Here is an 11717-nt window from a genome sequence, read left to right as displayed (position 1 = left end):
TGGAGGTGTTCGTTGACAGCTGGCTGAATATGAGCCAGCAGTGTGCCCAGGTGGCCAAGAAGGCCAACAGCATCCTAGCCTGTATCAGGAATAGTGTGGTGAGCCGGACTAGGGAAGCGATCATCCCCCTGTACTCGGCACTGGTGAGGCCCCACCTCGAGTACTGCGTTCAGTTTTGGGCCCCTCGCTACAAGAGGGACATTGAGGTGTTGGAGTGTGTCCAGAGAAGGACTACAAAGCTGGTGAGAGGTCTGGAGGACAAACCTTATAAAGAACGACTGAGGGAGCTGGGGTTGTTTAGCCTGGAGAAGAGGAGGCTGAGGGGAGACCTCATCACCCTCTACAACTACCTGAAAGGAGGTTGTAGAGAGATGGGGGCTGACCTCTTCTCCCTGGTGACAAGTGATAGGACGAGAGAAAACGGGTTAAGTTATGTCAGGGGAGGTTTAGATTGGATATTAGGAAACATTTTTTCACTGAAAGGGTTATTAAACATTGGAATAGGCTGCCCAGGGAGGTGGTGGATTCACCATCCCTGGAGGTGTTTGAAAAAAGGGTAGATGGGGCACTGAGGGACATGGTTTAGAAGTGGCTTTTGTCAGGGTAGGTTAAAGGTTGGACTTGATGATCTTAAAGGTCCCTTCCAACCTCAGCAATTCTATGATTCTATGATTCTATGCTGTCCTTGGCATTGCACATCTCCACACCACACTGTGCCAGGAAGAGCCCTGAGGAAGGAGTGAGGGACAGGATCTCCCTTCATGTGGGCTGGGGGTCAGGCCTTGGCCCTTTGGGCGATGGGGTCAGGCCTTGGCCCTTTGCACTAATGAAACACATCCAGGGTTACTCAGCATCAGAGCCACCTTCACCTTGCTTTTCTCAACCTGTCATCACTGCCTCCAGTTTCTGCTCTAACTGGACCCTGGGGACAACGTCTCAGTGGTGTCCCTCAGTGGGACCCATTAACACTCCAAGAAACTTTGGAGTTTGAACCTGACTTTGACTTCTTGAGAGGTTTTTTCAGCTTCCTCTCAGTGTCTGAAGTTCATGGACTCGGCATCAAACCCACCAGAGGGGTCATTAAAACTCCTTGGGCTGGTCCTCTGCGTCTGAGCTGGGCTGGGCTCCTGGGATGGAGGGAGCTCACAGCAAGCGGGCAGCGCCTCAGTGAGACAGCTCTGCCCCGGAGCAGCTCCTCTGCCAAGCGCAGCAGGGCTGAGGGCAGTGCCTGGGTGTCTCAGGGAGGTGAGCGAGGCAGAGAGATTGCTTAAAGGTGTCAGGATTGGGAGGATGACTGAGAGCTCACTGGAGGAGAAATCCTTGCAGCCCTTGGCACGGTAAGCCTCTGGGTGCAGGACAATGCAGGTGGAGTTCCTGGAGGCATCTCCTAAAGCTGGCACAGCCACAGCTTATGGGATCTGTAAGGAGGCGGAGGGGGAGGAGGGGTCTTGTTATGAAATGTGAATAGCCGTGAAGCCAGGGTGTGCAGGCAGGGGTGCCCAGGGCTGTCCTTGAGCAGGGTCCCTGCACCCCGTGGGTCTGTGTGCCGGGGCAGGGACTCTGCCGGCTGCCAGGGTCAGCTCTCAGCCTGCCCAGGGAGACCCCCATGGGCATGTGGGGAGAAGCTTTGGAGAAAGAGCAACCGCTGGCAGGGGAGGGTCCTGCTGTTGAGAGGGTGCTGCGTGGGTGAGGGCTGCTCACAGCTGCAGATCACTGCAGGACGTTCCCTGGAGATTTTTCAAGAAGCACAGCATGGCAGGGGCTACCTGCAAGGGAAGGATCCTGTTCTTCCAATCTTCTACTCCGGGTTGTCTGGGTGGGCGATGGGACAGAGAAATTCATCTCTCAGTTGAGGAGGGGGCACTGAAATTCCAAATCTGTTTCTCTTAGAAGTGAATAATCCAGGGAGGATTGGAAATCAACAACTGAATCTCTGCCCCTGCAACGATACTGCCCTCAGCAGCACAAAGCTGATCTCACAAAAAGATATGAATGAAATTATTCTGAGGAAAGAGAAGTCATTTTGGGGAAAATTTTGGGAAATGGAATAGGATGGGCCCAAAGAAGTCTGCCTTAACTTGCCAAGGTCTTCTCCTCTTTCAACAGTCCCTCATGCCCAGAGTGAACAAATGTCCAATGGCAGCTCCATCACCCAGTTCCTCCTCCTGCCATTGGCAGACACACGGGAGCTGCAGCTCTTGCACTTCGGGCTCTTCCTGGGCACCTACCTGGCTGCCCTCCTGGCCAACGGCCTCATCATCACCACCATCGCCTGTGACCACCACCTCCACACCCCCATGTACTTCTTCCTCCTCAACCTCACCCTCCTTGACCTGGGCTCCATCTCCACCACTGTCCCCAAAGCCATGGCCAATTCTCTCTGGGACACAAGGGCCATCTCCTATGCAGGATGTGTTGCACAGGTCTTTTTCTTTGTTTTCTGTGCTGCAACAGAGGTTTATCTTCTCACTGTCATGTCCTATGACCGCTACGTTGCCATCTGCAAACCCCTGCACTACGGGACCCTCCTGGGCAGCAGAGCTTGTGTCCACATGGCAGCAGCTGCCTGGGGCACTGGGTTTCTCAATGCTCTCCTGCACACGGCCAGTACATTTTCCCTACCCCTCTGCCAGGGCAATGCTGTGGGCCAGTTCTTCTGTGAAATCCCCCAAATCCTCAAGCTCTCCTGTTCAGACTACTACTTCAGGGAAGCTGGGCTTCTTGTGGTTGGTGCCTGTTTAGGCTTTGGATGTTTTGTTTTCATTGTGCTGTCCTATGTGCAGATCTTCAGGGTCGTGCTGAGGATCCCCTCTGAGCAGGGACGGCACAAAGCCTTTTCCACGTGCCTCCCTCACCTGGCCGTGGTCTCCCTGTTTGTCAGCACAGGCATTTTTGCTTACCTGAAGCCTCCCTCCATCTCCTCCACAGTTCTAAATCTGGTGGTGGCTGTGCTGTACTCAGTGGTACCTCCAGCAGTGAACCCCCTCATCTACAGCATGAGGAACCAGGAGCTCAAGGATGCCCTAAGGAAACTGGCTCAATGGAAATTCTTTTTCCAAAAATAACCTGTCTCCCTTCTCCGCAAGTTTCCTAGACTTTATGTTAGGCAATAAGCTTGCTTTTTTCTCTTGCAATAATCCTGCTTATATATAATTTTCCGGGTTTGTACTACTTGTCTTGAGGTTTGATCCAGTTGTTTCTGACCCTTGCACAACACTGTGTCAAAGGTGACCTGTCTAATAGCAGCTCTTCAGTGCATCTCCCAGGTGCAGTGCCTGGAGGCTAGGTGCTTCCTCCAAAGGTGCTGCCAATAAAACATCCAAGGAACTGGTCTTTCAGAGAGTCTCTTCTCCCTGTGTTCTCCCTGTGTTTGGGGTTAAGCTCACTGTACTATTGGGTTCCGTTGGACCAAATGTTCTGGTTTTAAAGGCTCTCTTCTTGTGTCCACTGGTAGTGGAGATGGCGCATGAGCTCCTGATTAACTTCTCAGACTGCTTCATATGTGTCAGGACCTACAGCATACAGCAGATTCTATGGAAATGAATTTGGATGTGTGAGGAGAGGATGGGGACTCGCCACGTGCCCTGAGCTGTGGGTGAATGAAGACACAGAAGGTGAAACACCCACAGAGGTGAAGTCGCCCACAAGCAAAACACTAAATTGAGGTATGCACAAACAAGAACTCTGCAGTCCCCTGAAAGTCAGTGGGGACCCAGTAGGCATGGGAAAGGGAGAGGTGTGGGGGCTGCCTGAGGACCCCCAGGGCCAGGAGCGTCGTGCTGTCCTGGGGAGTGGGGCTGATGGGAGCAGAGGAGGGGGCAAACTCAGTCAGGGTTGTGGGTTCACCTAAATAGGATAGCAGGAGGGGCAGAGAGTGACTAGCCTGTTTAAATTGTTCCCGTGGGGCCAGCACTGGCCTGGGGCTGATGGGGAGGCTGAGCTCCTTGTCTGCCCCACAGGAGCTGCTGTGCCCTTCAGAGGAGCTGGGGCTGGGGATGAGCGCCAAGAGCTCTGCAGCAACTGTGGTGGGCACTGCCATGGGACCAGCCCAGACCAGGCAGCTGTGCTTGGCTGGGCAGAGGAGGGGGCAAGGGGTCTGGGGAGAGCCGAGGAACAGCTGGGATGGGCTGGTAAAAGCCTGGGAGAGGAAAACATCAGTGTAGAGCTAAGTTGTGCAGGGCGTGGGCGCTCCAGGTGTGGCCTCACCAGAGCCGAGTAGAGGGGAAGGGTCACCTCCCTCCATCTGCCAGCAATGCTTTTCCTAAAGAGCCCAGGAGGCTGTTGGCCTTTGCCACAGGGGTGCATTGCTGGCTCATGCTCAGCTGCTTGTCCTCCAGGACCCCAGGGTCCTTCTCTGCAGAGCCACTATCTAGCCAGTCAGCGCCCAGGACGATGTCCACTGTGTGGCTAGATCACAAGCTGTCCTCCCCCAGGGACTTTCTCAGCAGCACCTTGGCCTTCTTGGAGATGAGCTCCACCTCTGTCACAGGTCCCACAGAGCTTCAGAGAAACCTGGGACAGCAAACCCCTCTCCTGCCAGGGCTGTGCAGCCAAGGCCTGTTTCTGGCCTCAGGGACTGCAGCTTCTACTCTAGTTGTGGGAACCCCATTCATCACTTTGTGTCCACCTGACATCCACTCCAGCATGCCTCTCCAGGTTTTCTGGTAGGACGTGCGGCTTGTGGGGGACCCACACTGGAGCAGTCCGTGCCTGAAGGACTGTACCCCGTGGAAAAGATCCACGCTGGAGCAGTTTGTGGAGAACTGCAGTCAGTGGGAAGGAGCCACATTTGGGGAAGCTCAGAAACGAAGTGTTATGAACTGACTGCAGCTCCCATTCCACAAACCCCTGTGCCACTTGGGGCAAAGGCAGAAGAGTTAGGAATGAAGTTGAGCCTGGGAAGAAGGGAGGGAGGGGGGAAGGTGGTTTTAATTGTGTTTTATTTCTCACTGTCACTTTTAATTAATTTCCCCAAGTTGGGTCTGTTTTGCACATGACAGCAACCGGTAAATTAAAAACATGGTGAGAGTTCCCCTCACACAAAAGTGCAGTTATTTCATCATGAAGGCAATTAGATTGGCAAGGCATGATTTCATAAAATGATAGAATGGTTTTAGTTGGAAGGGACCTTAAAGATCATCTAGTTCACACACCCCTGCCCTGGGCAGGGACACCTCCCACCAGCCCAGGCTGCTCCAAGCCCCGTCCAGCCTGGCCTTGAACCCCTCCAGGGATGGGGCAGCCACAGCTTCTCTGGGCAACTGGGCCAGGGTCTCACCACCCTCAGAGTGAAAAGTTTCTTCCTGATATCTAATCTAAATCTACCCTCTTCCAGTTTGAAACCATTACCCCTCCTCCTATCAATTCATGCCCTTGTAAAAAGTCCCTCTCCAGCTTTCGTGTAGGCCCACTTCAGATACTGGAAGGCTGCTATAAGGTCTCCACACAGCCTTCTCTTCTCCAGGCTGAACAACCCCAATTCCAACAGGTCCATGTCCTTCCTGTGTTGAGGACTCCAGAGCTGGACGCAGTACTTCAGGTGGGGTCTCACCAGAGCAGAGTAGAGGGGCAGAATCCCCCGCCTCCCCCTGCTGGCCACGCTTTTTACGCAGCCCAGGGTGCGGATGGCTCTCAGGGCTGCGAGTGCATATCACTGGCTCATGTTGAGCTTCTCATCCACCAGCACCCCCAAGTCTTTCTCCTCAGGGCTGCTCTCAAGCCATTCTCCACACAACCTGTATTTGTGCTTGGGATTGTCCCGACCCGTGTGCAGGACCTTGCACTTGGCCTGGTTGAACTTCATGAGGTTTACACAGGTCCATCTCTCAAGCCTGTCAAGGTCCCCCTGGATGGCATCCCTTCCCTCCAGCTTGTCAACTGCTCCACACAGCTTGGTGTCATCGGCGGCCTTGCTGAGGGTGCACTCAATCCCAATGTTCATGTTGCCAACAAAGATGTTAAATAGCACTGGTTCCAGTACTAACCCCTGAGGAACACCACTGGTCACTGCTCACCACTTGGACATCGAGCCATTGACTGCAACCCTTTGAGTGCAACCATCTAGCCAGACTTTTGTCCAACAAGTGGTTCATTGGTCAAACCCATGTTTTTCCAATTTAGAGACCAGGATGTCATGCGGGACAATGTCAAATGTTTTGCACAAGTCCAGGCAGATGATGTTAGTTGCTCTTCCCTTATCCACCAATGCTATAACCCGGTCATTGGAGGCCATCAAATTTGCCAGACACAATTTGTTCTTGGTGAAGCCATGTTGGCTGTAACCAATCACCTCCTTATTTTGCAGGTGCCTTAGCATAGTTTCCAAGATGATCTGCTCCGTGATTTGCCAGGCACAGAGGTGAGACTGACTGGCCTGTAGTTGCCTGGATCTTCCTTTTTTCCCTTTTTGAAAATCAGCTTTCTTGTTGCCCTTGATGCCTCTGGCCAGATTTGACTTTATCTGGGCTTTAGTTTCCTAACGTGATCCATGGCTGCTTAGACACTTTCTCTGTATTCCTCCCAGGCTACCTGTCCTTGCTTCCACCTTCTGTAGGCTGCTTTTTTCTTTGATTCACCCATGGTGAGTCCATGCTGATGGTTCTTAGCACAGCTGCCAAATGGGCCACACAGTCTGAGGCACAAGTGGAGCTGGTACTCCCAAAAGAGGAAGAGCTGGTCAGAGATGCGAAGACCAGTCTCAGCCTTGGCTGTAGTGACCGTAAAATTGTGGTCTCCCAGATCTCCAGGGAAACAGGGAAGGAGAGCAGCAGAGCACAGACCCTGGACAGTAGGGAAGGAGGCCTACTGAGGGCACTGGCAGGTGGGCTCCCATGGAAACAGTGACAGGGCCCTGAAAACATCCACAGGCCTTCATGGCCCTGACCAGCTTCACATGGGGCCTCCACCCACACCTGTGTCCATCAGCCCAGGAGTCCCTTTAAGCCCAGGCCTGAGGTTCAGCCCCAGCTTGATCTATGCTGTAGGTGTAAAGGTCTCCAGACACAGCCTTGCCTGTCCATGGACCTTGTTGGTTTGGTCTTGCAGGCTGACTTCCCAGCTTGATTCTTTACCTGGTGTACCATGAAATAACTGACATTCACTGAACGGCCCTCCGAGTGCCAGACCCCAGCTAATTCACAGAGGCCTAGGGCCTTTCTGCTTGCTTTCTCCATATCACTTGGTCAGGTTTTGGGAGGAGAGGAAGAAAAGCACTTGAGGTTTCTGGGTGCCAATGATTGAAAGTGGGAAGCAGAACCATCCCATGTGAAATGATTTAAAGGCTAGGCTAGTTCAACACTCTTATTTTCAACTCCTTTCTTGGCCCTGAAAACCTCCCCGTGGGGACAGACCGGCTGGTATGAGGTCCCCGAGACCTTCCCTTCTCCAGGCTAAACAAGGCCCTTCCTCTTCAGCCCCTAAGCATCTTGGTGGCCAACCGCTGAACTTGCTCCCAGCTATCAGAAATTTCCTTGCTGTGGTGGGTTGACTCTGGCCAATAGCCAATAGCCCAGCAGCCACACAGTCACTCACACTTTCTTCCCCCTTCCCGAATGGGACAAGGAAGAAATGAAGTCTGAAAAGTTTGGCTCTTCCCTGAAACACAAAGCCTTGGGCTGATCCAGACTCTTTCTGGGTGGCGTGTTGCACCACAGCACTGCCCTTGGAGTGACATTTCTTTCTCCTGGTGTCCAGTCTGCACCTCCCCAGCTGCATGTTGGGGCATTATTTCTTTCTCATGCTGTTTTCCACTACAAAGGAAAGCTCCACCGGCTCCACCAGCAGCCCTCAAGCACACTCAGGCTACTCCTGTACTGTCCTCAGTCTCTGCACCACTGAGCCCAGGGCCCTCAGCCTCTCGAGTCCTGCCGGCCACGTTATTCCTGATACAGGCCAGGATGCTATTGTCCTTCTCAGCCACGCTGGGCATGCTGCTGGCTCACATCCAGCCAGCTGTCAACTGACACCCCCCACGTCCTTTTTTGCCAGGCAGCTCTCCAGACACTCTTCCCCCAGCCTGTATCGCTGCATGGGGTTGTTGTGACCCAGGTGCGGGACCTGGCACTTGGCCTTGAGGAGCCTCATACCATTAGCCGCAGCCCATCGGTACAGCCTGCCCAGATCTGCCTCTGGAGCCATCCTACCCTCAAGCAGGTCGACAGTCCCACCCAACTTGGTGTCGTCTGCACACTTACTGAGGGTGCACTCAATCCCCTCGTCCAAATCATTGATAAAGACATTAAAGAGAACTGGCCCGATACCGAGCCCTGGGGAACACCACTTGTGACCAGCTGCCAACTGGATTGAATTCCATTCACCACCACTCGTTGGGCCTGGCCATCGCCCTGGTTTTTACCCAGCAAAGCGTACACCTGTCCAAGCCATGGGCAGCCAGTTTCTCCAGGAGAATGCTGTGGGAAACAGTGTCAAAGGCTTTACTAGCCTCCCAGGAAACAACATCCACAGCCTTTCCTTCATCCACCAAGTGGGTCACCCTGACATAGAAGGAGATCAGGTTTGTCAGGCAGGACCTGCCTTTCATGAACCCATGCTGACTGGGCCTGATCACCTGGTTGTCCTTCATGTGCCACATAATGGCACTCAGCATGATCTGTTCCATGACCTTCCCAGGCAGTGAGGTCAGACTGACAGGCCTGTACTTCCCCAAATCTTCCTTCCGTCCTTTCTTGTGGATGGGCATCACATTTTCTAACCTCCAGTCAACTGGGACCTCCACGGTTCACCAGGACTGCTGGTAAATGATGGAAAGTGGCTCGGTGAGTACTTCTGCCAGCTCCTTCAGTACCCTCGCGTGGAGGCCACCTAGCCCCATAGACTTGTGTATGTCTAGCTGTTGGAGCAGGTCCCTCACCATCTCCCTTTGGATTATGGCAGCTTCATTCTGCTCCCTGCCCCTGTCTACAAGCTCAGGGGTCTGGGTACTCAGGGAACAACCCACTCTACTACTAAAGAAGGAGTCAAAGGCGGCACTAAGTACCTCAGCCTTTTCCTCATCCTTTGTCACTATGTTACTGCCTTCATCGGATAAAGGATGGAGATTCTCCCGAGTCCTCCTTTTGTTACTAGTGTGTTTATAGGAACTTTTCTTATTGTTCTTAACATCCAAATTCAGCTTAAGTTCTCGTTGGGCTTTGGCCCTGCTAATTTTCTCCCTACATAGCCTTACAACATCCTTGTAGCCTTCCTGAGTGGCCTTCTTCCAAAGACCATAAACTCTCCTTTTTTCCCTGTGTTGTAACCGTATCTCTCTGTTCAGCCAGGCTGTCTTTTTTCCCTGATGTCTCATTTTACAGCACATGGGGACAGCCTGCTCCTGCACTTTTAAGACTTTCGTCTTGAAAAATGTCCAGCCTTCCTGGACTCCTTTGCCCTTCAGGACTGCCTGCCAAGTGGCTCTGTCAAGCAGCCTCCTGGAAAGACCAAAGTCTGCCCTCTGGAAGTCCATGGTGGCAGTTCTGCTGACCACCCTCCTTGCTCCTCTGAGAATTGAAAATAATTTCATGGTCACTATGCCCAAGATGGCCTCCAGCTGTCACATCCCCCGCAAGTCTTTCTCCAGTTACAAACAACAGGTCCAGCAGGGCTCTTTCCCTTGTCAGCTCCCTCACCAGCTGTGTCAGGAAGCTCTCCGCAACACACTCCAGGAACTTCCTAGGCTGTTCCCTCTCAGCCGTATTGTGCTCCCAGCTGATATCGGGTAGGTTGAAGTCTCCCACCAGGGCAAGGGCCAGCGATCATGAGATTTCTCCCAGCTGCTTGTACGGTATTTCATCCACCTCTGCATCCTGGTTGGGCAGTGTATAACAGACTCCCACCATGATATCTGTCTTATTGGCCCTCCCCCTGATTCTCACCCATAAACACTCAACCCTATTGTCACCATCATTAAGCTCCTGACATTCCTAACACTCCCTCACATACAAAGCCACCCCACCTCCTCTCCTTCCTTGCCTGTCCCTTCTGAAGAGTCTGTAGCCATCTAATGCAGCACTCTGGTTGTGCGACTCATCCCACCACGTTTCTGTGATGGCGACTACATCATAGTTTTCCTGCTGCACAATGGCTTCCAGCTCCTCCTGTTTGTTGCCCATGCTGCGTGCATTAGTGTAGACGTGTTATGTTTTCAGAAAACCCATAACAATTTCTTGTCATTTGGACAACTATTCTATCACCCAGTGACCCCTCCCCACACAGAAAGGGGAATCAGGGAAAGCAAGGAAACATGAGGGTTGAAATATAAATAGATTTAATAGGATAAGACTAAATAATTAACAATAATGTTAAAGCACCAGTATTAATCCCAATACTAATATAAGATGTACAAGAATTATACTCAGCCAATTCTATCAGTAGGAAGCTGTGCACTCCCAGCAGGGGAGAGTAAATGTTGGACACTGCAAAAGCAACGGCTTCAGGAGGGAGGGAAGGGCTCAGGGGTCCGGCACCAGGGCAAGGACTTTCTCTAGACCACAGCCATCAAGGGAGAGAGAAACGACGCAGCAAACTTTCTCATTTGTATCGAATGTGACGTTCATGGTATGAAATAATCCTGTTGGCCAGCCTGGGTCAAATGCCCAGGCCTCGCTCCTCCTCGTACCTGCACCTGCCAAGGCTTGAAAACACCGAGGCCTTGAATCCCACGTAGCTTAGCTGGCTATAAAGCAAATATTTTCACGAATTCAGACACTAGAATCTTCTAAGAGTGACGTTTTCCCAGACATTAGAAGATAAATTAGTCCTGTGTTGCTCAACCCAGGACAAGAAGCACTTCAGCTGGGCTACTGGTCCTGCCACCTTTTTGCTGGAAGAAGGCTTGACTTCTACCTGACCATTCCCAGGCGCAGCCATAGTTTCTAAGCCATCAAAGACCCTTGCCTCTCTGCTGCTGGATTCATCCCCTTTCCCCTTCAAATCTAGTTTAAAGCCCATTTGATGAGCCCTGCCAACTCCTGTGCAAGGATACTTTTCCCCTTTTGAGACAGGCGTACCCCATCTGTCTCGAGCAGGCCTGGTGTCGTGTAAACCATCCCGTGATCAAAAAAAACAAAGTCCTGCCACTGGCACCAGGCTCAGAGCCAAGTATTGATCTTCCAGCTCTTCCTGTTGCTTTCCTCATCCTTCCCTGTGACTGGGAGGACCGAGGAGAACATGACTTGCAGTCCTGACCCTTTAACCAGTCATCCCAAGGCCCAGAAGTCTCTCTTGATCGCACTTGTGTTTCTTGTTAACAGATCATCTCTGCCTGTCTGAAAAATTAGTAGTAGGTAATAATCTGAGGGTCTTACCAGGGAGGGAAGTTTTCTTTTTATATCTTTAACCTGGGCCCCAGGGAGGCAGCAGACTTCCCTGAGAAGTGGGTCAGTTCTGCATATTGGGCCTTCCGTTCCCTTCCTTGTAGGGAGTCACCTACAACAATGACCGGTCTTTTTTCCTTAACTGAAAATGTTTTGATGGGAGGTGTAGTCTGATTTAACTTTGGTGACACCTCTGTGGACACTGAATTATCTTCCTCGTCATGATTGAGTTCCCCTTGCAGAGCCTCATACTTATCTTTAAGGGTACCTGGGAAGGTGGGGGAGTTAGTGGGGAGACACGCCTGCTTCGCTGGGCAGAAACATGTTCCTACAGCCCCCTCTCCTCTAAGTTACCTTTTTCGGCTAGGCAGAGAGAGGACAGGGAATTGTCTGTCCACCATGTGG

General features: G+C 52.1%; 1 protein-coding gene across 1 annotated transcript; it reads left to right on the top strand.

The window, feature by feature from the left end:
- Positions 1-2147: 2147 nt before the first annotated feature.
- LOC128901415 (olfactory receptor 14J1-like) lies at positions 2148-3029 on the top strand (the record flags this gene model as incomplete). The annotated part of the gene is made up of 1 exon (XM_054183378.1): positions 2148-3029. A coding segment is annotated over one exon (882 nt), but the record flags the coding sequence as incomplete, so codon positions are not given.
- Positions 3030-11717: the final 8688 nt, after the last annotated feature.

The sequence above is a fragment of the Rissa tridactyla genome, chromosome 25, assembly GCF_028500815.1.
Source record: "Rissa tridactyla isolate bRisTri1 chromosome 25, bRisTri1.patW.cur.20221130, whole genome shotgun sequence".
Classification (NCBI taxonomy): Eukaryota; Metazoa; Chordata; class Aves; order Charadriiformes; family Laridae; genus Rissa; species Rissa tridactyla.
This window is presented reverse-complemented; position numbering and strand designations above follow the sequence as displayed.